The sequence below is a fragment of the Amblyomma mixtum genome, chromosome 1 (genome assembly GCF_055824585.1).
Source record: "Amblyomma mixtum isolate Tamu chromosome 1, ASM5582458v1, whole genome shotgun sequence".
Taxonomy (NCBI): Eukaryota; Metazoa; Arthropoda; class Arachnida; order Ixodida; family Ixodidae; genus Amblyomma; species Amblyomma mixtum.
Genome location: NC_143012.1, coordinates 248,052,654 through 248,078,944, shown reverse-complemented (window position 1 = coordinate 248,078,944; position 26,291 = coordinate 248,052,654). Strand labels below are relative to the sequence as shown.

Here is a 26,291-nt window from a genome sequence, read left to right as displayed (position 1 = left end):
TGCAGGCTCCGTCTCCCGACGCCCACCGACGACGCTGCGTTGCGCCGCGCTGTGAGCGAAGCCTCTCGAGAGTGAGCGCCGACGTCCGCACATCCACAGCCGCCGCCGCCCAGCTCTTGCGGCGTCGGGGAAACTCGTCGCCGTCGCCGACCGGCTGCGAGGCCTAGCCGTCGACGCTGCCGCTGCAGCAGCCGGGTAAGCGGGCTTCGGGCGGTCGCCGCTGCGGCTCCGGCAGTAGCGGCCGCGTAGAGGGTGAGAGAGATGCTCTCGCATCGCAAGCGGCTTCACCGCCGGATGCGGAGTACATTTCATTCGTGTTCTCTCGCTTGCTGTCTCTTTGTCTGTACGCTTTGTTCTCTGTATTTTACCGTATTGGTTTGATATCGAAAGTGAAGCAAACCAAAGTGAGAGAGAGAGGAAAACAATGCTCTTGAATCGTGTGTCCAGCAGTACCGGAGAACAACAACAGAGTTAATAGAAAGGGAGAGGGGATCAATTAGGGGAAAACGTGTCGAATAGGGAAGTAGGGATAATGATATTGATCTGCGGTGAGAGCGAAACACTTGTCTAAACGAGCCAAAGAAAAAAAATCGCAGTTTGTTGGTTGCTTGGCAAGCTTCTGAGCCCGAAGCTCGTATATCTAGCTTGCGCTGAGCCGCTGGTTATGGTCAGTTATGGTGGTTGGTAATGCCACCGAGGTAATTGGTCGTTACCGCCACTTTTCGGATGTAGAGATCAGTATGAGTTGAAGCCGCGCAATCCATAACCAAATTAAGGCTACTTTGCCGCACCCTATTCGATTTCTCTGCGATCGCAATGTCTTGAATGAATCGGAATAAAACTGTTAGATGACAATTTAGCCCACGTTGACTACTTTCTTCTTAAAAGGAAACCTAATTTGAAAGTACTCGTCTTACACGGATTCCGTCAAGAAAATAAAAGGCGTTTAGGAGAATGTGCTATAAGCGTTCAATTATTCGATATTGGATTTGCTTTTTGCTAAAATCACGAGTTACCTCACTTAAAGGAAGAAAACAGGTCTGCATCTTTGACAAAAAAAGATAGAGGAAGCGTTTTGGGGTGTAGTACATCTTCGACGATGCTGCACTCAGTTGTTGTACGATCTACATCTGCCGCCCAGGAAGAAGTACAGATAAAAATGTACTTCACAGTTTTAACGCATTTATCAAGTATGACACATGCGGTCTTGTCACTTTGGTATTATGTGAGACCTTCATCCAGAGGCAAAAAATTTGTTTACCGTTCTGTCATAGCAAAGCGCACTCACTCACTCACTCACTCACTCACTCACTCACTCACTCACTCACTCACTCACTCACTCACTCACTCACTCACTCACTCACTCACTCACTCACTCACTCACTCACTCACTCACTCACTCACTCACTCACTCACATTCACTCACATTCACTCACTCACATTCACTCACATTCACTCACTCACTCACTCACTCACTCACTCACTCACTCACTCACTCACTCACTCACTCACTCACTCACTCACATTCACTCACTCACATTCACTCACATTCACTCACTCACATTCACTCACATTCACTCACTCACTCACTCACTCACTCACATTCACTCACATTCACTCACTCACTCACTCACATTCACTCACTCACATTCACTCACATTCACTCACACTCACTCACTCACTCACTCACTCACTCACTCACTCACTCACTCACTCACTCACTCACTCACATTCACTCACATTCACTCACATTCACTCACATTCACTCACTCACATTCACTCACATTCACTCACTCACTCACTCACTCACTCACTCACTCACTCACTCACTCACTCACTCACTCACTCACTCACTCACTCACTCACTCACTCACTCACTCAAGAGTGAACCACTGCCGCCTAGTGGAGATCAGTAGTGTACACTACAACGCTACAGGTTTATGGCAGAGACGCGGCTGCGAGGGAGATTCGTTCTACAAAATCTGTCTCTGTAGGCTCCCAGTCACCGACGTTGCGAGCGTGTCGAAACTACAGTGCGACAGCAGCGGCGGGCATCACTCCACAGCGTTTACGTACACACCAGCTGTTTGTCTCTAATGCAGCTGCAGCGTCCGAGTCGCGAGCCCCATTTAAACGCGCTTGACGCAGTGAAAAAATTCCATCTCAGCCACGTCACGAATTGGCTTCACCGGGCTGATCTATAAATGCTGACCTTTTCACGTCTGGCGCCTCTCGCCGTTAACGGGTTGTAAGCTTAAGCGAATTCGGTCAACTGCTGCCTCGATTTCCTCCAAAAACCCCGGTGCTGCATGCATTGCTGTTTTTTTTTTTAGAAGATATCTCTTTTCAGGGGGATTGACTTATTTAACGTTGTCTCGGTTTGACTTCGTCAATACACCCGGCAGGACTAGTCACAATTTAAGAACTAATTTTTTTTATATTTCTTCCACAAGGGTCTGCTCTTTTTTACCCTTTTCAAAAGTGAGATCCAGAAATAATATCAGTACTGAACACGTAGACGAGATTAAACTGCGACCGCTTTGAGCAGCTTCGGAGCTATTCGCACAGTCGCGTGGCCAGTTGCACGATAAACGCGAAGCAGCACAACGGCAAACGGCCTGTTTCTCTTCTTAGGCAGTGTGCCGTTGCGCTGCTTCACGGCCATCATGCAAAACCAAACCGCCCAACAGTTCGTGCTTCCAAGCTGCTTGATGCATTCTGTTGAGGCTTGCGGGCCTTGTTGATTGCGCCCTACCTTCCGTTATGAGCAGAGCGATGCATATATACGACGTTCTCAGCAAGAACCGTGTAAACAGTCACGGCGGTTTAGCCGACATAGGCGTCGCATGCTTTCTTTTCTTTGTATTTACTGCAAAGGAGCAAATCTGCTCCGCGCTTCTAAGCCCACCGTGGCGAGCGGTCTCGCAGCAGACGAAGTACGCAAATAGGAAGAGCATATATCGCAACCTGGGAGGCTACACAATGAAGAAAGGGGTCTGTGAGCGCCTGATAGACGCGCGGAGGATGGCGTCTTTGTAGGAGCATCGCTAAATACAGCCGCGAATTTAGGAATCTATGGTTAGTCGTACTCTAGCCGTTATAAGATGTGCCCGAAAGAAAAAAGTATCAGCCTGCACATGTTTATTTATTTATTGAGGTGCCCACCATTACCCGGAGGCTCGGTGCAGTGGTACACGCGGGTCACGGATAAATACAGAAGAGAACAAATGAGCAGAAGAAAACAAGATGAAAATAATAATTAAAAAAAACTGGCCAACCGCTGAGGCGTGTTGAGTTCTGCATGCCTATAGATTGAAAGTGGCAAAGTCGCCATGAAATATATCAAGGTGGAATACCATCATAGAGTTGGAAAGACTGATCATTCGCACAATGGGGTTGAGGTTGTCGATGAATGCGACTGCCGTCTTGTCTTCAGATCGTTTAGTGCCAGGGCGCGCAGCGCAGCACTGCAATCGTCTCGGGAATCGGATAAGCAGTTCTGACGAGCAATGATGTTGGTGACGAAACGTTTTCGCACGTTTCTGAGGAGCAGGAAACAGCTGCTGCAGGCTGCGTTCCAAACTACGCTGACATACTTGAGTTTGGAGAGCACATAGATTTCAAATGCGAAAAGGTGTTCTTAGCAGAAGTTATCTATTCAGTTATCCTAAAGGCCGCAAAGGGCATTTAATAAAGGGCCACTAACATGCAGTCAGTGAACTATAGCAAGTGCGAAATGATCAAGACATTCAAAATAGTCAGTTTGTTTCGAAACAACTCATATTTTGCAGCTTACAAAGGCAAGAGAAAAGATGCCACTGACTGAACATGCAGAGGCCCGGTTCAGTAAACAATTTAAAAAATATTCTAGCAGTAACACGGCTGAAAGATAACAGGATAATGAAGATTCAGAGCGGCATGTGTACGTTACAATAAATAGTTTGCTGTACAGATAAATCTGTTATTTCATTACTAAGACAGACTTGCCGGTTTAGAAAGATTGCACGAACGCTTACCGAATGGAGTGGGGTGCCCGCGTCCACTTATACATTCAGCACGTGGACTAGGTCAAGCAAGAACTCGTCCTGATTGACCCTCGGAATGGAACTTGGTGAAAGCGCGAATCTCGATTACAGAGCCGAAATTTTAGGCAGCTTTCGCGAACGTTTTCGAGTCGCATAAACTGGATAAACGCGGTGTTGCGAGTCCTTGTCAGAACAAGCGTAAGCGTTCACCTCTATTCTCGCTCAAGACCACTCCAGTGTTATCAACGCAGGAAGCTCCTGGTGCTTGTCTTGTGAAACACTGTAAGGCATCGAAGAGAGGATCATCGTTCTTTTATCGACGAAATAGACATGCAAGCTACAAAAGCGCTCGTAAGTCGTTTTAAACACTGCTGTGCTTCCTTAATGTGAGCACATGCACAGCGCAAAAGCTCTTGCACTCCGATCTCAAGGAAGGGCTGTCCTGTCGTCACGCGCTCGTCGGCAGAACCAATTCGACTGGCTGCATAAATAGCGCTAAGAACAGGACTGCCTCAGCGGGCGCCTGAAATGTCGGTCGTTGACACAGCTTGTAAGCTAGCCTTTATAAGAGTACGTGTTGAAATAAATAGAAAAAAAGGGTAACGCATGTTTTGTGTTAGAAATAAGTTTCGCGTCGTACATATAAACGATTCCAGAAGCCAAGCAGCCGAAGAGAGCTGTTGTAAGTTCTTGCATGACGATGTCGCGGAGCTAGCCGTGGGCGTAGTTAGATACGCCTGGAAAGGAAAATGCCCATAATTTACAATTTTTGAAACAACAGATGCAGGGAAATTTTGTTTCAGTGTATACAGAAGGGAATTCGAAGAGCATCTGGAAATTCTCGAGTTTTAGAGGAATCTAGACTGCAAGAAATAAAATAGAAAAAGAAGACACGGCAATCTGATTGATCCCCATATTTAACCTCAGCGACGCATATCAACTAACTATATACAATTTAGGCCAACTACACATTCAGAATGAAGAAAAAAGGGGCAAAAGGGTATAGCACATCTTTATAACACGAATGACACAATTTTTAGACGAAGTAGAGTGGGAAGGAAGATACGAACAGTTAAGAAAGCTTCATGGTGATACAAAAAAAAAAAACTGCCATAGTTGTTAATCGGTGAGTTTAACCCGTTGCAGGACAGCGGGATGCACAGTGTCCAACTTGCTTCAAGTGCCGGTAGATGAAAAACGGCGCATTTATGTACCGCATTTTTGCATGCTGTATACTGCCGAACTATAAAACAAACCATTCATCAAGCATTCTTTTTTCGTTAATTGTGTACAAGCTCGGAAGTAGAGTCCCGCGCTCCTCCGTTTGACGGGGAAAAAAAATTAAAAATTGTTGAGCTTTGGAGCTTTTTCTATGAGTCAACCGCCTCATAACACTTCTTGAAATTTTTGAATACTGTGCAGGGTTTTTTATGTGCCGATGGCACTGAGGTACAGATGCAGAGCACATTTGAGGTCTTGTTACGAAGTCATTGGTAAAAATTTGTGCTTTTTTTTCCCTAGAAAACAAATGGTCGGAAAAGCTACAAAGTGATGTCATTCTGAGTGAAATTGTACCATTCTTATGCATGTCTTATATGCATACAGCATGCGCCTTAGAAGGAGTTAAATGGTACGTTTTTACTTAGCGCTAGCTTCGAAATGGTAAACTATCGAACTGTTTACTGCCGTTTACAACTGCGGCAGAATTGTCTACAGCTGCTTGTCGGTAATGACAGAAACCCGAGATACCCCATTTCATCGTTCGCGGTGCACCGTATCGCATCGAGGGCGGACTGACAAAGTAGGCGCTGCGGCATGCTTGTCTATGGATTTGTTCCGCAACTCGAAGAGCACTGCCTGTCCTGTAGCTCGACCTGCGCATCCTGCGACATCGGAGCTGGCATTTCTAATGCGTCAGCTCTGTGCTATCGTGGAGAGCTCGTCGCTTACGTGACAGGCGTACGCAAGTGAGCGACGTCTCCGTTGACGGAAGCGGACCTCCGTATCACGCGGCCTTCACGAGATCGAAAGGGCCCGCGTAGCTCTCTGCATGCATTGCTGTGTGTTTGACACCGCAACGGGCTCGGCAGATGCCACGAGGTGCAGCGATATTCGAATCGCTGTGAGGTGCGCCGAAGAAACTGGCATTGCACAAAGTGAAATGCCTGTAGGGAAAAGCTTGCGCAAAGAACACTTTGAGTGAGCATGTTAGTTCATCGCGCGTGCATGTATATCTGTTTGCCCTTGTGTCATCTCATCATTAACCAGTTATAGTAACACTCTAGGCTTATTGTCAGCATCTGCAGTAGTCGGTAAAGTCTACAGTGGTGGCAGTGGTGCCGATGTTTATACATGTACAGGAGGGACATTCCTTTCTTATACGGAATTGGAAGTAAATGCAGGTTCCCGAAAGAGAACTTTGCAAGTAGAAGATTTGTCCGTTTTGTGCAGAGCTGTATATTCTTAGCTGCTTTGTATACCTTAGTTCCATTCACCAGGGCCGGTTTGAGGGGCTAACGTCACGACGCGGGAGCACGTGGTGACATGACCATTTTTAGATCTTGCGGGCTTTATTTTAAGCCAGAAAAAATAACCACGGCAGAGCTAATTAAAAAAAAAAAGAAATGGAGGAAATAGGCGATTCTCAACATGATCTAATATTTTACGTCGAGTTTATTGAGCTCAAGCAAATGAGAATCATTAGGAAAATATGCCTACTTGGTCACGACTACCGCCTATAATCCTGCACCAGTCAAATCCTCGTATAGTGCGTCGTCGCTTTTTGAAGCTCGGCATAACTTCGCTGAAGCATGCGGTTCACTCCAGAAGCCAAATAACTGTTCTTTGGTGCCATCTTACTGGCATGTATATCAATGACATTAGCAATAATGATGCCTCGATATAACTACCTACGGGACTTTCTATACCACGTGACGATATTATATTTGCGTGTCGGTGGCTCCAGGATTCTTGAGTTGCAAGAGCCTTATACGAAAGTTACAGAAGAGCTATACAACAGAGGAAAAGACAATGTGCTCACGTAGTCTCTGGCCAAAACAGGCAGGCGTAGAAACTTTATGAAGATGAAAAAGTGGCGATGGCAACCCTGTATGGCCATTCACATTTCTTCGAACTACAAGTTCTCGGGCCTTGAACCAAGCTCGACGTAACGATTCAGCTGGGCCGAGCGCCGCAAATCGAGCCAAATTATAGCCATCGCACGCCTCGATCGTCGATCGAAATCCGGCACAGAACATTACCCCTCGGAGACACGCACCACTTTGTCAGTGCTGCGCCCTTTCAAGGACGCTCACGGTTCGGACGTGCATATCTTGGGCTCCGTGGTGGAGTCAGAGCTTTGACCGTGTGTGCTTTGCACATCTTCGCTGCTATGATGTCGTTAGTTTGAAGATAAGCTCAGGAGTCTTCATTGCCACTTGTCCCTTGCTTTATACCTCCGCTGTTGCGTCGACGTTTCAGACCGGCGCTCGTTTGTGCTCCTTCTTACTGACCTTAACCCGCCGACGCTAACTGCGCAGACACAATACTGTTACGCGAGCAGCGTGTAGCGGAAGCCCAGTGGAGATTCCCGCTGTGGCGGAAGCCCAGTGGAGATTCCCGGAAATCAGGAACTCTATGCCTCACCCCTTCTTTTACCGTGCGCTACAGATGCTGTAGAGTAGGATACAATTGTTCCCGCGAATCATTCGCTTAATCTCTTTTTACTCGGCCCTGACCCATCACGTTTCTTTCATAATGATGCAAGACGTCGAGGCCTGGTCGTGTGAACGTGCCACAACAACGCACTAGCAAAAAAAAAAAAAAAGAGAGAAGTTCTCGTTTCTTTCTCAAGGTGCTAACGCAGTGCGTGATAAAATAAAATAAAATTAAAAGCAGGCAGTGAATCTGAAAGAGATGAAACTTTTCAGAGGCGCCGACGCACGAAAGCGGTATGCGAGAGTGTTGCGTAATTGTCGCTGCTCGATCTCCGGGCGATGACACGTTCTTGAGTAAAACGAGTTTTGTACGATACGCAGTGTAGTCGTATACGTACTCTTTCGTTTACTCCCCCTCCCTTCTTTTTTTTTCCTTCGCGATAACTAAATGCCACAAGTGCAAGCGTGTGCTTACGTGGCTTGTCGACTTTGCTACGAAAAAAATTTTGGGTCCGTCGTGACACGGTTTTTATATCTTTTTCAAACAAATAGAGGTGGCGTTCAGCGCACGTACGAAGTTGCATTCATTTCATCTGAAGTCCCCACTTGGTACACGATAAAGAATAGCTTGCCTGGGGCTTACCTCGCTTTGTATGCTAAGTGATCAACATATGATCGTCAAACTATATCTGCCAGAAAGTAGCTTCCGAGACTTGATTATACTGCTTCTAATTCTTGTAATGAAATTTTGCTTGTATTGAAATATTCAGCTATTGGTTTAATAGCTCTACCAGTGTTTTGAACAACAGTGCAAACACTAGCTTCAGGTGATCAGGTTGTTGTTAAAAAGAACAACCACAGTGTTCTAGGGTGATACGCTCAAAACGGCATTGGCAAATTAATTCAAAATTAAGTCACGTGCCAGGCCAAGGAAGACTAATAAAATAGGACTGGGTATCGACAATGGCATGAAGAACTTTTCTTGCACCACAGTTGTTCCAATTTGGAATAATAAAATGTGATGATTGAGAAGAGGCCACGTTTAGGAAAAATGTTACTTGAGCTCAGCCACTGTCTAGCCGACAGGGCTCGTGACCGGAAGAACAGTACTGCGCTATACAGACATGACATGAAAAGAACAGTTCATGCACAGACTCTCAACTTACTTTATTGGGGCATACATATAATAATAGGAGTATGTATAATATTTATTATGTGAGAGTTTGCGCGTGCGCTGTTCTTTTCGCGGCGTGTCTGTCTTATAGCGCAGAATCGCTCTTCCATTCATGAGCCATCACCTACTAGCCCAACTTGCTGATTTACTACAAGACCCCTCACTTGTTTGTCATTGGTTACCTGGAAAGAGGGTAAAAACATTCAGCGAGTTAGCACTGCTTTTGGAGGTCAAGATAAACGGGAAGAGTTTTGTCAACGGTGGGTTGCATAGCCGTTTCCCTAAGTGTTTTGCCGGTTGACCGCCATAAGCGCATAAGGCGTGGCGACAGCGTGACTTCCATCAAGAAAGCTCAACGCGTGTTTACTTTAATATTTCTTCCGTTTCTAGGGTAGGTCGCAATTGCCGGATTCGCTAGCTGTTATTTACATAACGTTTAACAACACTGATATTACTCCTTGGGAAGTTTCTTTGCTCATAGGCTTAATGAATAAACAGCGCTAAAGACGAGGACAAAGAGCAAACAGGACGAGCGCTTACTCGCAGCTAACGTTTATTGAGGAAAACTCAGAATATATCCAAGCCAAGCAGCATCAAAACCACACAGTCATCAAAAACCAGAAACCATGTCATGACAACCCCCTACACATGCCCTGTTCAAGAAATTTAACCTCATTATCTGTTAAAGCAATGGAAGGATCACTGACACATTCTTGTCCTAATCTCAGTGATATGTTTGGCCTCTATGATTTCCCGGTTGATCTTTACCGAATGGGCATCTAAAATAACTGTCTGTGATAGAAAAGGATGGCAGCCTTTACACACCTTACAATGCGTAACCAGATTCGACCCCCTACCAATCTCTAGTGAACTCTCGTGTTCCCGTAGTTATGTCACCGTACCAACTAGCCCAGATGTCTCTTCTTTTGCTCATAGGCTTCTAGATGAAGCCAAAGGAAGTAATTGATTTCTAAGAAAGCTTAATGTAATGCAAAGAGGTCCAGTTCAGTTCATATGCGGCTAAGGAGAGCGCCAGAGGTTGACTGGGATAAATAACGACCGATAAAAATGTTCCACCTAATTCTAGTGCTCAGCAGTTCTCCAAACAAATCAGAATATAGTTGTGAAAACAACTCAGAACAACTCAGTTTTACTGAGGGCTACGCGTGCGGGGTGGTTGGACGAGGTTTATCTAGTTTCGCGGTACTTGTTTACAATTTCGCTGTTGTTATCATGGTAGTCCTTCTTACCTTAATCTATGGCATTACCAGAAACAAGTTGGACATAAATGCACTAAATTCCAAAAGGATGCTACAAATTGCGAATGCATGTTTTTTTTTTTCAAAGTAAGTGTTTTCATTGCTTGAGTTATATTGCTGAGGGTAGAGGAAAAAAAAAAAGATCTTACCATGGGCTTCCGCCGACCACGGATTGCCTTTCTTCACATGAAACCTGTCTCACGACGAGTACTCCGTGCTCTTTGCATTGAGTATCACACAGAGAGCAAATTCAGCCGTTCTGCCGTCTTGCCAAAGGTTTGTTCGTCTACATGCCTACCACAATTAGATGGTTTGGGTTGGTTAATAGAGTTCAACGTCCAAAAGCGACTCAGGCTATGAGGGACGCCGTAGTGGAGGGCTCCGAATAATTTCGACCGCCCGCCTGGTGTTCTTCAACTTGCACTGAAATTGCAAAGAACACGGGTCCTCTAGCATTTTGCCTCCATCGAAATGCGACCGCAGCTGCCAGGATCGACCCCACGTGTTTCGGGTCAGCAGCCGAGCACCCTAACCACTGAGCTAGCGTGGAGTCTCCTTCATTTAGAGTATAATTTCGGGTGTGTGGAGCGGTATGCGCAGAACCTAGTGCGTCCTGATAGCGAATGCGCATTATGTAATTATGTAAGTTCTTAGAAGTATACATTTCGCTCTTCCGTTGTTCATACCTCAGTTTTCCAAACAAAACGGCATTCACATCTGAACTTTACATTTGCGCTTACATTCAACGCCTACATCTAACAATCTGATGTTTAGAACCTGAACCAAATCTTCTATTCTCTTTATTTCATTTTATATTATTTAATTTTATTTGGTTTGAAGGCCTCGAACAAAGGTATCTACTAGAAGCAAATCGTACTACCTAATACAGAAGTGGGAAAATTCGCACGATTTCAGTCTAGTGAAGGGCAAGCCTACACAGTAGTTAAAGGCTTTAAATAAGAGTTTACGAGACAATTTTTTGCGTGCAGCTGCTTAGCTATATTCAGCTTTGCACACACCAAAATTCAGTGTTGAAAGATCTTCACTTTCGATGAACCCCATCCTGCAATAGCCACTGTGAAGAGTCTGTACTTAACAACACGCTCAATGCATTGTTTTCAAATCACCGAAGTTTATCGGACATTATTACATAGCAATTTTGGTCGAATGCTATTGATTACTGTTAGCACTTTCCGTGTAACCTTTCTCCTGTTGGTTTCTGTACTACTGTCCTCACTTAACATTACACTGCACCCTCTTTCCTATTCGTGACATCTACATTAATGCGACGAGCAAGATTGTCGGATCGACATCCTTAATCAATCACCATGCCGGATTCGTTTTGGTTTATATACTTTGAATGCGTCGTAACAAAGTACACGAAGCCGCTGCGCTTAAAATAAACGCTGAATAGTCTTAGCATGTTGTTTATGTTGTTTTGGAAGGTGACGCGCAAATAAAAGGTAAAAACTGCTGGCTGTTTAGCATTGCTAACCACGAAATATTGTTCGAGAGCACAGTTTTTTGCAGGTGGACGCCACCGCCACGTATCTGAAAGCGCGATTGAGGTGTCCACTGACCCAGGGAGAGAGTTATGCGCGTCATAAACGTTTTCATCGTCAGTGCCAATTTACCCAATATACTCCGGCTCCACTGCCGCTCCACTGCCGCTCCACTGCCGCGTTTCTGCAGCAATATTGTCAACGCCAACGCGTATTGCTCTAGTGTCGCGTTTCTGCCACAACTTTGTCGACGCCAACGCATGCAGCGCGCATCTATCTGGCGCCACCGCCACATAGTTCAGAGCGCGAATACTAGTTTGATAGCAGCATTAGTAGAAGAAGAACATGACCTGCAATGCACTGCGCGAGGGTGTGTTGTAGTTTGAACCATTAGCTTGGCCCCAGTTTACCTTCTTTTGGCTCTCCACACTGAATGAACCCTGGCCAATCACCCGTCGTGAGTATGTGCCATGCCACTAAGGCAACAACAACAACAACAACAACAACAACAACAACAACAACAACAACAACAACAACAACAACAACAACAACAACAACAACAACAACAACAACAACAACAACAACAACAACAACAACAACAACAACAACAACAACAACAACAACAACAACAACAACAGGAACCGTGTTCGGCTGCGGCGATAGCCTAGTGCTCTCGCGCTGTTGCCAGCATAACTGATCTGTTTTCGCCGCCGCGGGTTTGAATCCAAGTCGCGGATATTTATTTGATTTATTTCTTTATTTCATTTTGCACAAACCGACAAACACCGCAAGCATGCAAACACTGCAAAATCTTGCTCGGGTTCACCTATCGCAATAGTGCACTAATAATACTTCGAGGGCGAGTTTCTAAGCGCTGTTCCTCCTGGTCTTTCGGCTATGCGGATTCCGTTTCAGCCTTATCAGCGATGGTGTGTATGACTCACGCGGCTTGAGTGGATGTATCCGGTTTAAGTGAGGCACTGCCTCCACGTTCAAGCACAAGCCCCCGGTGCCACATGCGGACGTGGGTTTGGTTGCTGCCCACGCGGCAACACACGCGCCCTATTTTACAGTGTCCGGCATTTGGCGGAACATGGTGCAAACGATCTCAGGCACTCATCTGTTTTCGAGCTTTCGTAAGCGAGCGAATAGCGCACATTTGTCGGTCGCTGGTGTAGACGTGACCGAAGTCATTACAGGGGCTGGTTTGCGGGCAATTTTTGGAGGCGGCAGTTTTATACGTACAGTAGTTGTTTCGAGAAAAATAAAGGGGGGGGGGGGGGGGGGGTGAGACTGTTAGAAAGGTTCTTCATGAGAAGATTAAACGAGAAAATATTTCAATGGGAGATTTTTATTTTCTAAATACGAAATAGTTAAAAAATGGCTGAGGCTTAACTTGGTTAAGCCTGGAGAATGCGAAGCATCATCGTGTCGCGTAATTTGGAGGCGCACAACCACAGCGACGGCGCGAGGTGGGCCCCCGTTTCTCCACTGTCGTTACGTCATCAAGTCACGTGGTGTGACGTCATGTATCACGTGATTTGGAGGCGCACAACCACAGCGACGGCGCGAGGTGGGCCCCCGTTTCTCCACTGTCGTGACGTCATCGTGTCACGTGGTGTGACGTCATGTATCACGTGATTTGGAGGCGCACAACCACAGCGACGGCGCGAGGTGGGCACCCGTTTCTCTACTGTCGTGACGTCATCGTGTCACGTGGTGTGACGTCATGTATCACGTGATTTGGTGGCGCATAACCACGGTGAAGGGCTGAAGTGGTAGCTAAAGTAGTACGCTTCGCATAAAAATTGGCAGTGGCTTAGCTCAGCTATGTCAGGATATACGTAGCGAGAGGTGCGCAGTCTCTCTCTCGGTTGGAGGTGAGCTGTGCGGCGCGCGTCGCACCAGCTGCGCTGCAGTGACGTCACTCGGCTCCTCGCGCATGCTCACAAGTGGCGCCGAAGGCCCACAGCGAAACGGTGAGACTGCGGGTAATGTAGCTCTCGCTACAATATTTCAACGAAACATTTCTCCTCAAAGATAAAGCCCTCATACCCGCCGCTGAGTCGGTATTTTTTTCTAAAGAGAGCGAACCTGCTTTTAAAATTTAAGAAATATAAGTGCTGGAGGAACAAACGTGAAATGGCGTCACGCCGTATATCTCTTTCAATAAATGAACAAGCTCGAGTAAGAGTACCGCAGTAGATGAGCGAGTGAGCGAACGAAGAAGCGATTTATGGCAGTCGAAGGCTCGCAGGGATGGTGCGCTAAGTAGCTGCTAAGGCATGACCATACACGAAGCGCGAACTTTGATGGGTCAAAAAGTGAACGCCTGTTCACTTGCTGCGTTAGTTTTGTTTTGAACGACCTTTATGCATGCACGCGACGCATGCACGCGGTGTGGGCTGCGCACTGTGCCGCTTGTTATTTATTCGTCTTTGTTTTTGGCGTTTATCGCAGAACAACATGCCCACAGACGAAATCTGATGTCGTCGGAAATCTTGTTACGCATGATGTGCGAGGTACTGAGAGGCAAGGATAAAAACAAAAAAACGAACAAAAAAATAACGTACAGGTTGCTGGCATAACATTAAGAGTTTCTTGTTAGCGGCCGCCTAACACAAGCAGGGGTATCAACGGTAATTTAAATAATTAGTTGGAATAATTTATAGACTTTTGGGCCACTGAAGATACGCACAGGGCTTCAGTGGCAGTCCCTTCGAAACCACTTGAGATTATGCTCTCACAAGAAACTAAAATAACGTCAAAAAGAGAACTGAAGTGTTCAGGATTACGTATGAATGGCTATATAGCTTTAACGCGGCTAATTTCAGCGCGAAGAGCAGCACCTGTGGGGTGTCACATGACCCCGTCGTTCATGATACAAGTGAGCGAAAGCGCGAGCATCTCGTGTGGCGAGACCAGAGTTTACAGCCTCGAGAATTTACCGCCTACGCAGATTAATTTCGCATTAATCACGTCAGCAGCACAACTGTCCAACCGCACTTGGTCCTTCGCTTGATAACCGGCACCGTCTTTGCGAGTAACTTTCGGTACAAACATTTGTATGCGTTCTTTTGAGACCCCTTAGAATTTCCGCAATATATCGTCACTCAAGACTTTCCCACGCTTTCTTTCTGGCTGATATGTATGTATTTCTTCAGTAGTATTCTCATAATCATCATCATCATCATCAGTCGAATAACGTACACTACAGATATTTCCCATGTGCCTGCAGTAAACCCTGTTCTGGCATGGGTTGACAACATTCAAACACGCGCGCATAGAAAGCAACGAAAGGAAATCTCTCCTACAGATCGTCAATGAGAACCCCCCCCCCCCCCCCCCCTTTTTTTTTTCAAATAGGCTGAAAGGTAGCGTCACGTCTTGGGTACTGCAGGCGAACGAATGAAAATTATGTGCCGAGAAATATTCTCCACATGCATTTTATTTTACCTGCAAGTAGCCTCCTATAATATTTGTACTTGTGCGCTTCTTTTTTTTTTGTTTCAGATCTGAAACCAGGCGGATAGGTGGCGCCATCGGAGGACATCTGACTGTATAACATTTAAAATATACGTTTGGGAAACAGGAGAACTCAGCTGCTTGAAGCTTTTCACTTCTTCATAATTTAAATAAAGATGGGACTGCCGAAGTTCAAGGTAGGCATTTCGAATTCCGCACGAAATTGAGCAAATTAAGCAGTGCAGGAGACGTGAAGTTTTATGTTGACGTTGTGGTCCAAAGGAGCAAGGATAATTCATAAACGTAACTTGCCCATAAAGAAGTTTAGCGTCATCCATTTTGAGGAATGCGAATTAAATTTTAGTTACCAGAGAAAGCAGGTCTGTATTCGCGAGGCAGGCACCAGCACAAGCGACCGGCACCATAAAAAAAAATGGCCTGGCTTAGCTCATGGTTAAGCCTAGGATGCGAAGCATACCGCCGGCGGAGGCTGCGCGTCCGCAGGCGAGCGCACGAGTTGAGCCCCAGCTTTCACAGCTGTTGTGACGTCATATCACGTGGTGCGCCGATGTAGGTCAAGTGGTAGCGACGCGGCCGCGCGCGGCGCAGCAAGGAAGAGCTCAGTTGTGCGGCTAGTATGCTTCGCATAAAAGGTGCTGGCCTTATCTCCATTAGTGTAGATTAGCAGTAACACGTTTCTACAGCACGCGAACGGCACGCGGTGTAAAGAAAGATTTGACTGCAGTTGGCACGTCCAGAGAAATGTGTTGGTGCCTGTATGGCTCGCAATATATGTGCCTGCGATGTATGGAAGTCATGCGAACGTAGCACGTGTACTCCCACCTTCTCAGATCATGCTCCACAGCCACTTGGAAGGCCACCTTCGGCACACCACCATCTGGGAGCTGGCACAGTTGAGTACCCTTTCTTATCGCGCAATAAAAATTGATTGCAATAAATGTCTCGTTGGCCACTGTCATTCCCTTTGGTGTTGTAGTCTTGCATCTGGACGTTGTGAAGGAGGGCGCTGCGTGCGTCGAATAACAAGGACGCCGTCCGTAATGCGTGGAATTCACGCCGAGACTGTTGACGCCAAAGCGAATATTACGGTGTCACATGATGAATGCACTTTCTTTTTCTTTTTTACAAAGACCCATCTTTATTAAATATCCCGGGGACAGACACAGAAAGCTTTTCATGCGCATGTTCGGTTGTTTTTGTTCCGGTGGATTGGATATCTGCTTCGAGACAATGCCTTTTTCTGAGTGGCCGGCGAAAACCGCCGGACAGTCACGCTGACTAATCAGAAATCGTACTTAATTTCCGACAGCTTTGTGACTCTAAACTCCGTTGACACCACTTCTCTTGCTTAACCACACAATTAAGTTCGATGGGGCATGCCATGAGGCACACAAAAGGTTAAGAGGATCTTCATTTAATAGTAGCGCCGATTGACAGCTCCAGAGCCGTGTATCCATTCTCTGTGGGAGATTTTGATTGATGGGCGGAGACAATAGCTATCAAAATTTAACTACCACGTCGTTCGCCGTTTTGTGGCGACGCCTTGGTGAACGGTGAACTTGGTGGATTTGGTGAGCTCGCCTTGGTGAACGAACTAGCGCGAGTTGTTCCGTAAAAAACTCCCATCGGGGAAGGTGTTCACTAATGACGACATGCGTATTCTAAAGGTCGCGTATGCGGCCATGATGGCGATGACCGTCTTTACGTAAAACAAGCGCTGCATAGCCAGATGCCCCACAGCAGTTGACAAACCAAAGTGTCGGCAAGATGAAAACAGCGCCAAACTCTCCCTAGTAGCATATACGGATCTGGATATCCCTAAAGTATAGCCAGAAAATATGCCGACACGAGGATTTTTACTACCGTGATGTCTTTTTGCGCCTTGTATCGCGATGGTGGATTGCTCCATTGCTCTACTGCGCTACGTGATATTTAACTCGCAATATCGTACCGCCTACACGTGAGCACACAATCAGAGCTGCAGTAGCCTTTGCGTTTAGCTATAACAAAACTACGTTCTGAAGGCGTAAAATTACGGGAGGTTCTAGGCGCACATTATACAACACGTTTAGGTGTAGTTTAAGAGGGAGGTGACAGGGATGACTAGTCTTTAAATTTTAGTTTTCTCAAGACACCAACATTGCGCGCAAAAGTAATAATTAGAACATTTTGAAGCAACACTCACTAACTGAAGCTCCAGCCCTTTGAAGCTGAACAGAGTTGACTATGCTGTGTAGTAATCTGCAGCGTGCACTCGTAAAACGTAACAGCCCTTCTATTCGTAGGGCAAAGAATATCGACCTAGGTTACAGCTGCCTCCAAGACATCATCCTCAAAACGCAACCGGAGAAGGGGAGCACCCTTCAAAACTACCTCAAGGAGATGCCGAATTTCCTGAGGGTGGTGGCGTAAGTACGAATTATTTGTATGCTTTGTAGCAGCATCGCGTGGATATAATATTTCACCTGTGCTAAAAACTAAAAAAAAAAACTGCGTGAAGAAGTGCATGAGAACATGTGGACGAAGCGGAATAATGTGATAAGTTAGCTGAATGTTCCAGCTGCCGACTGATAGTATTTCTCTGAAGCTTGTTGTGAGAAGTTAAATTCACGTGTCGCTATTAGCAGCAGCCGAATTACTTTCCCTGCAGGGCAAAGTCCTTTCCCATCGATCTCTAATTAACCACTTGCTTCGAGAGTCACAATTCCCATATCCGAGAAATTTTCGTACACTTGTCTTCCTAAAACAACTTCCAGTTGCCACCGACTGGATATTTTTTTCATTAGACTGCACTCCGTTTTCTAGCAGGCCAGCGGTTACACGATGTTCGCGATGCTTGTCCCGCCTAAGCCCGTTATATAAGCGGTTCGACCAAACTCTAGTATGCACCTTTTTAATTTCACTTCAGGAACAAAGACTCATGAGATGACGACAGAAGAGTTGTGGATTCCGTGTATACCGCATGGCAGAAAAGCGAACACGGTTATTTCACGATTGCGTTATTACATTATGACTATGGCATTGTTATGGATACATTACATTTGTTATTACATTATTGCGCATAGCCTATGCAACAAACATTTTTTACGGATAGGATACAAGTTATTAGTGAATTAGCTGAAATGATCCTAGACTTTGTGCCTGGAAACAAAACACTGCGCAGCTGAGCGATGTGAAAACGCGGCAGCTGTTGCCAGGAGCTTTCTTCGCTAAGAGCAGGTTAAAGTTCTTGCTGAAACATCAAGATAGGCTGGTGCACAGCAGTTCACGCAGAATACAACGCAAGATAGAAGTAGTCCCCCACCCTCCTCTCGAGGTGCGAAGACTCAAACCACGGAGTAGATTTTTCGGTTTTCGCAAAAATAAAAAACGAGAGCAGAAACGGGAGTTTGAGGCATTACGGCCATAGAGTTTCTTACTATTACCTAGAGGGAAAGCTGGCGGCGCTGCACTTCAGCCACCATGGACGCCCAAAGCATCATGGGGCGGTGAGCTACTTGTTGCGGCACAGTCGTAATTTTTCGAGAACACGGAGTGGCACTAAATGTTTCATTCCGAAAACGCTGTTCGTGTGTGCGACAGACGACTTTCGCGCGAACGCAGTGTGCAAAACCCATAGTAGTGAAAACGCGACGACACACGACGCCAATAAAAGGTTTTACTTTTCTGAGATGCCATTAAAAAACCTCTTATAGTATTTAAGCAACAACACCTTTTTTGAAAACATATTTACTTTTAAAAGTGCGCCTGTTAATTACGAAATATTAGTTTTTATAGTGTTCATTACTAGGCCAATAGGAGAGCGAGTTGTCTCTCATTTTGAGCAAACTTTGCACTTAAATGCTTTTCTGCTCGTTTGTTGCAATCATTAGACAAGATATTGAATGTTAGGACGTTTGTAGTCATCAAACAGCTTAATTTTTTTATTATTTTTTGTCCAAAAGTTGCAGTTCCGCAACAAGTAGCTCACCGCCCCATGATGCTTTGAGCGCCCATGGTGGCTGAAACGGTCTCGAGGGGTCGCCATGCAAACTCCCATAGACTGGCTGCCAGCTTTCCCTCTAGGTAATAGTAAGAAACTCTATGATTACGGCCAACGGTGCATGAATAACTGACATGAATAACTGAATAACATGAAGGATTGCTTCTCGCGGGAGAACGTGCTCGCAGTTGCTTTGCGTCATGTGAATAATTTCGTGCGCGGTGCTCGAAAAGAGCGAATATATCCGTTCTGAAAGGTAAGACGTCTACCAGGTGCCTCTAAGGATTCGTTATCGCTGCTGTAAGATATCAGGAGGCAGCGGCGACGTGCAGGTCGATAATGGAGCGAAGACTACGCGCTGCTTTATCCGTTGCGTCGATTCAAAAGCACAGGAACAAAGTTCATTTTTATCATACTTCCGGTGTGATCTGTACCAGGCCGATTTAAGCTGACAGGGTGACCATATATGAAAGAGCAGCGTGAGACGAATCGGGATCCCCTGTTACAGTGCAGTGAAATCCTAGAAGGCTGGTGTGATAAAGCGTAAAGAATCTAGGTAATAATGAGAATTCAGTTGCCGCCGTGGACTGGAACCACTAGCAACCTACTAGCACAAATAACGCTTAGACTGACGTCCACCGCTTGGAACAGCAGGGAAGCGAGGATAACATTGTCCATGTTCGAACCATCTGACTTAATGTCATGTCGACAAGCGCATCCATGTCTGGCTGCAAAGGTGAAACATTTTCTTGAGTCGCCTGTTACGCACATTGAAGCGAGACATACATGCAAAAAGAACTGGGTTCGCATAACAACGACATGATAGGCACAAGGGCATTTTATGTCGCGCAGCCGAGTAAAGCAGATAGAAGAATTTTGTTATAACCCAGTATTTCCAAGACAGGTTCGTTTAGGAGGCGTTCAACCACTGTTAAATAAGGGTGACCAACTCCTCTTACGAGGTATGGAGCGTGTAGTGTGGCAGACAAGACGGGACTAACTGGATAGTGTATACGTCCTTGTGCCTTTTCTTGTCCCGTATTCTTCGCACAGTTTTTTTTTTTCGGTAATCATTGTGTACCGACTAGCCCTACGTCATGTCTTACTAACTGGAGATCAACAGACAAGATTAAGGAGGGTGTCAAAAAGGGAGAGGCTGAACTTCAAGACGAATGCGCCCATTGACAGGCACTGCATTAGTCTAGACTGTAAGGACAGCTCAGAGCTGGGGACGAAATGGGCGGATTTGACAGAAGCCTAGCGTCTGCCACGCGCACAGGGGTGACCGCGCCGCCCTGGAGAGGGTCGCCTTCGAGGTGGGCGAGGACCAGGCCAACCAGGGCGTGCTCTACAGCGAGATGCGCCTCTTCCCACACATCATGGCCAGCCGGCACACGACGCTCCAGCTGGGGCCGGGACCACACACGGTGCTCGAGGCCGCCGAGGCGGTCGAGGCCGTGCTCGAAGGCTTCCGCCGAGCCGAGAAAGAGCACGGCATCATGCTGCGGCTGGTGCTGGCATGCTTCAGGGATAAGCCAGGTACGTGAGGTGGTTATCTCTTATCTGTCGGTTGTCGGAAATCCTAGTTTCTGCAAACTGCTCATTGAAAGAATAGAACAAAGTGGAAGAATGCGTGGCGAACCTTTTCAGAATGGGCAGAGGAAGTAGTCAGCCTGTGCCAAGAGTACCGCGACAGAGGCGTCGTCGGCATGGACGTGTGCGGCGTGTTCGCCCCCAAGAAGACCGAGACTGAGGGCGAGGAGATCCTCCACCCGGACGTCATCAAAGCATTCCAGGTGCGAAGAAGGCGCTGACACGCCTTCCCCGAGCTATGCGGCTTGCACTTCGCTTGCAAATTGTGTGAATAGTGCTTGGCTTGGGTTGTTATTCATAACGCACATGGTTACCGAAGTAACTTTGGGAATATTTTGATGGTAGAGATCTCAAGAAGGCGGAGATGACAGTGACTCAGAGAGATTAAGGCGCCTTTTTGTTACTGCGTTAGTAGGGCAGGCTTCATTCGGTGTAAATGCCGCTGTCTGTGTGTCCGCTCACCGTTCAGAGCATCCACCCACCACTTTCCCCCATCCTTCAAAAGGCCTTCAGTCACCATCCACCCTTCACAAGCCTCAATCCAACACAAACCCCGCAGCAGCGGAAAGAGACAGTGACGTTGAACTCAAATTCTTAGACGCAAAGAGAAAGCGATCATTTTATAAAAGAGAGATGTGGAGCCAATATACTGGCAGCGTAGATTTATCCGATCACATTGTATGGTCGCCCGTGAATTTTCCCCCTGCATTCAAATATGCTTCAGTCTATTGCGACAAGAGAAATAGTCTTAACACCAACATTACTTGCAGTTTGCTTGTTTTGAATCCAACACCACCGTGCAGTGTGGTATCCATCCTCGTTTTAATGCGCAGGCAAGCTGCCGTTGTCCGATTCGATCGTAAAACCTGGAGGAATCTTTCATCAGATGCGAGCGTTTGAAGCGGCCGCAGAGCATTCCTTTTTAGTCACATTGGCGGGCTGAGATGAATTTTTGACGTAATCATTCCCATTCTCGTGAGTTGTAGATGTTATTTTTTTTTTATGCGTAAGCATTGTATGGCTATGTTTGCACGAGCTTGTCCGCATGATTACGTCCGAGCGAATGGGTTTATCCGATAAAGAATGGTACCATCGGATAGAACATCAAAAAATCTCGCACGGGAATTCGGGGGGTTGAGGTGGGTTAATTAGTTAATTAATTAGAGCCAAAAATGCCCACAAAATGGGCGGGACCGGAGCAAAAGTGGTACCAATTTGAAGACGCCGGAAGTTTGGCACCAAGTGACCGGAAGTGTGGGCGGAGCCAATGCGTAGCGCCAAACTTGAAAACGAAACGTGGCGCGAAGTTTGAAAACTGAGATGGGCAATTGATGGAACTTGATTAAGTAAGACAAATAATTGTGGTATCGATAAGGTATCGATAAGGTACCGATAAGTGATCGATAAGTGATGGATAAGTAATTAACTTTCGGTTTGAGGGCCTCGACTTCCGGTCACAAGTCTGAGTTGACGTGAAAAGTGTGGAAGTGTTACGTCGACGTCTTGGTGCTACGTCATAAGGTGTGACGTCATGCTTACGCATTTCTCCAATGCGGGCGCTGCAGTGATCCCTAACGTTTTTTTTAGTTCCGACAAACATATTTGACTTACAGACCATTGTAGAACAAAAGTGTCAGGCTTACGTCAATCTTGAGTGCAATATCACAATGAGAACAAGCACCGAATAAAAGATGAAATTTATTGCTGTCGGTGCAATCGCATTGATTCCCGCCAGTGGCGCAATGTTAATTAGAACTGGCAGTGGCCTCAGAGCGTGATAAAGATGGAGAAGCGGCTGTAAGCCAGGTGGTATTGCAAGGTGCTGGATAATTCTGGATCACCTTAGTTATTTAACGTACACGGATGTAGTGTTTGCATTCGTGTCCACCGAAATATTATGGTCGCCGCAGGCAAAATCGGACACTCACCTACGGCTTCGCCGCGGTGGCTCAGTGGTTACGGCGCTCGGCTGCTGACCCGAAAGACGCGGGTTCGATCCCGGCCGCGGCGGCTGAATTTCTTGAAGGCGAAATTCTAGAGGCCCGTGTGCTGTGCGATGTCAGTGCACGTTAAAGAACCCCAGGTGGTCGAAATTTCCGGAGCCCTTCACTATGGCGTCTCTCATAGCCTCAGTCGCTTTGGGACGTTAAACCCCATAAACCAAACCAAACCAAACTCACCTACGTTTTCAGCAGCAGCACGTCACGTCATAGCCAACGAGAAACCGTGACAGTTCACGCACACTTATAACAAACCGTGAACGACTACTACGCCATGTGATTTGAGAGCGGTGACATGGCATCACTCGTATAAAGCCATCGGATAACATCATAACACGCCGTCAGCAAATCACTCATCTGGAAGGAAACATACATAACGTATGCAAAAAGAAAGTTGACGCACTTCGTGTTTACTTGATTTTGTTATTTATTTATTTGTGCATTTTTATTTCGCTCTGAGCACATTTCGTTTACATCACATACATATAGAACTGACCTCATCGCGAAGGTGTTGGAACTGTTGAATAATTGAAACACTGCCTTGCCGCAGTTTTACAACGGATGTGCAACTCTGTGCGGAATCAACAAGCCGCAACTTTGCATCAGCCTGTCCGGGATGCGTTTGGCGGTTTTTTAGAAGAAAACGTCGCGTTAGGGCTAACACTGAGTTACGACGAAGCTGTACCCGTACCTAGCGAGATCAAGACGCTCCACAAAGCTTGCGTAAAACAGCCTATGACTTATGATGTACTTTGTACGCTTGTGCTTGAGAAATGTCAGAATAGTAACACGCGGCCCTACTTTCGGTTCACTGAGAACAAGTGTCGCAAAAAGCGTGCTGAAAGAACTTAATATTCAAAATCGGCGTAATGCTGCGACTGAGTAATTTTCATACTACCCCAGGCATATTCTAGACATACATAGTAATCACGCAAGCCATCTAAACATCCTGTGCCAGCTTCACAGGAAATACCTGAGCAAAGTGAGGTTATCGCCCGCAACGAAGATCGGCTGGTTGGGAAAGTCTTTGAGGAGATGAAGATTGCAGGTGCACACACTGCCAAGAAAACAACTCAAGTTTTTAGATGCTTGGTGACCACCAAAGGACTGAGTAATATCAATGTGTCAGTCATCATGATTGTCCCTTCCCTTGCTTGCTGGCACTTCGTATGTGTAAGTACACCTGGCATAAACGAGTGAAATTACGGAGGACATTTAAGACTGCTTACGTGCTTTGAATGCGCAAGCACTGTCTCATCGTGAGGTCTGTAGCGAGGTTCATTAAGGATTCCTTCCATTCTAATGACATACCTACTCATTAGCATACAGTCGTAAGGATAGGATACGCATAAACTGGGTTCAACTTTATTCACCAAGAAGTAACGCGGTATGGTGGTCTATGTCTTGCGTGCTCGCCTCGCAATCTGGAGGTCCTTGGTTCAGTTCCCCGCCCCTTAGGATGAAATTTTATTCTTTCTTGTTTGCTGTAGACGTCGCTACCGTATGGTCTACTGCTGACGTCATGCGAGAACATGGGGACGTCATTGAGGAATTTCGTGCCATGGACGGCGACGGACGCCGAGTTTTTTGATAATGGAACATACCTATAATGTTGTCCCATTAATAAACAGTTGCAAGTCAGCGCTCGTGTCTTTGTGCGCCTTTTTTTGTCACGTCTTAGTTTTGCGCTGTTGAGCATGTACGTTGTACGAGGCGAAGCTGGGATTAAAGGTACAGAGATGCGCGAAGATGATGAAGAATATAAAGATATGCGTAGGATAGACGAAATAAATGTCAAGCTGAACCACTTTTTTTTTCTTTTTTTTTTGTTTGCAGAAAGCGGCGACCCTAGGCGTTCACCGCACGGCGCACGCGGGCGAAGCAGGCCCGGCCTCCAACGTGGCCAGGGCCATCGAAGAGTTGCACACCGAGCGCATTGGGCACGGGTACGCCGCCATGCGCGACGGTGGCGCCCCCTTCCAGCTGGCGCTCGACAGGGGCATCCACTTTGAGGTGTGCCCGAACAGCAGCTACCTGACCGGAGCCGTGAGCCCCGGAGAGAGGCACCCCATCCTCTCGTGAGTTGGACTCCCTGCACATTAAAAAAATACCAAGTAGTCGCAGTTACACCGTAGTCCTCCACTGCTCCTCGCCTCATGGCCGTCAAGGTTGCTTTGGCTCGGAAAGAAAAGTGAAAAAAAAAAAAAAACTATTGTTGTGTGGTAGCCATTTCATGTGTTAGACGGATAGAAAATAACATTGCTGTGCAAGCCTGATTACTATTTGTGCATCTGCAAGGTGCTTTTGTGTCCGATGACCACGATTCCTTGCATTTCCGAGACGAAAAACTGATACGGTTCCCGCTCTGTCGTCAATTCTGCGCAGCTTGCGGGACCACTGCGCCAGCTACTCGCTCAACACTGACGACCCAACCATCACTCACACTCGCATATCGGACGAGTACCAGCTGGCTCTCAAGCTGGGATTCCGACCCGACGACATTCTCGAGTCGGTAAGGTGCCCACTGCTTTTATTGTCTTCGGCGGCTGAGTGGTAGCCTGCGATGCGAACATACACACCACCGCAGGAGGAAATGAAATACAATCGGCCCGTTATTTCGCTCTAGTGGTCTTACCTGCTGTAGACGCGACTGTCCTATTATTATTATTATTTTTACCGACGGTCTCATCTGTTCCATCTTCCCTGTGATCTCTTTCCAGAATCGGGCTGCAATCGAGGCATCCTTTCTGTCGCCTGAGGAGAAGAAAGAGCTGCGGCGCAAGTTCGAAACACTCAACGCCTCTCCGAGCTACAGCAGCTGTTTTTACGACTGCGGCAGCCCGAGAAAAACGGTCAAAAATGGCGACGTGTCTCCCAGCAAGTTGACCTCAAACGGCGTCGTTTCCTGCCACTGAGAGTTAGGCCAAAAAACGCAGAACGCTTCCCTCTGGGCGCATTTACATTACATCAAGCTTGCCGGCGTTTGGAGATGCTGTAGTTCGTTTCTGTTTCTTATTTAAGCGAGAAGCATTTTCCGTGCAATTTCTAACGTTCTCGGTGCGAAAGGTGCAGTGTGTAGTAGGAGGGAAAAAAGACTTATTTAAAGCGTGTATTTAATAAAACACATGAGTCGACATAACCTGTAGTGTCTCGACTGACGACTGTTACTTCACTTTTCCAAAAGACATCCTACGAGGCCTGCGTTGTCCTCGAATTACGAACTGTAGTTTGTGGTGTCTACTGTTAGCCAGCTTGGTATGATGAGCCGCTGTATTGAAGACCGATTACAAGGAAGAAAGGTAAAAAAGCGCAAGTGGACAGTAAGTGGCGAGGACATAACATAGCCTAACCTTTCGTTGCTGGAAGACGACACCTGGGCTCCGGCGCACCACGTGGATCATATCTTAAGTTCGAAGTAAATAACTGTCTCTTTTTCATCTCCGTTGAAGGAGATTGTACAACGTAGCTCTACATTACATGATGTCAGCTGCGATTTTATTTTCAAACAGTTTCCAAAAAATAATAAAATAATGATTTGCAAAGTAGCCTTGAACCAGCTTTTCAAACCACTGTGCCGGGAACTTATGTAATGGTGCATGTTGTCTAATATGCGT

General features: G+C 46.5%; 1 protein-coding gene across 1 annotated transcript; it reads left to right on the top strand.

Annotated features, from left to right (window-relative positions):
- Positions 1-25,816, top strand: LOC149371427 (adenosine deaminase-like). Its single transcript, XM_089585169.1, has 9 exons — positions 1-195; positions 15,130-15,278; positions 15,933-15,994; positions 17,388-17,510; positions 20,364-20,623; positions 20,735-20,880; positions 24,514-24,755; positions 25,063-25,189; positions 25,398-25,816. The coding sequence occupies exons 2-9, from the start codon at positions 15,258-15,260 to the stop codon at positions 25,590-25,592; spliced, it is 1,176 nt and encodes a 391-aa protein (XP_089441295.1). The 5' UTR covers positions 1-195; positions 15,130-15,257; the 3' UTR covers positions 25,593-25,816.
- The last annotated feature ends 475 nt before the right edge of the window (positions 25,817-26,291 follow it).

Bases quoted from the DNA above. Each gene is read 5' to 3' on its own strand.
- LOC149371427 (XM_089585169.1), top strand. From the start codon at position 15,258: ATGGGACTGCCGAAGTTCAAG. The intron at 20,624-20,734 runs GTACGTGAGGTG...GAACCTTTTCAG, and splicing joins ATGCTTCAGGGATAAGCCAG to AATGGGCAGAGGAAGTAGTC. The intron at 25,190-25,397 runs GTAAGGTGCCCA...ATCTCTTTCCAG, and splicing joins CCGACGACATTCTCGAGTCG to AATCGGGCTGCAATCGAGGC.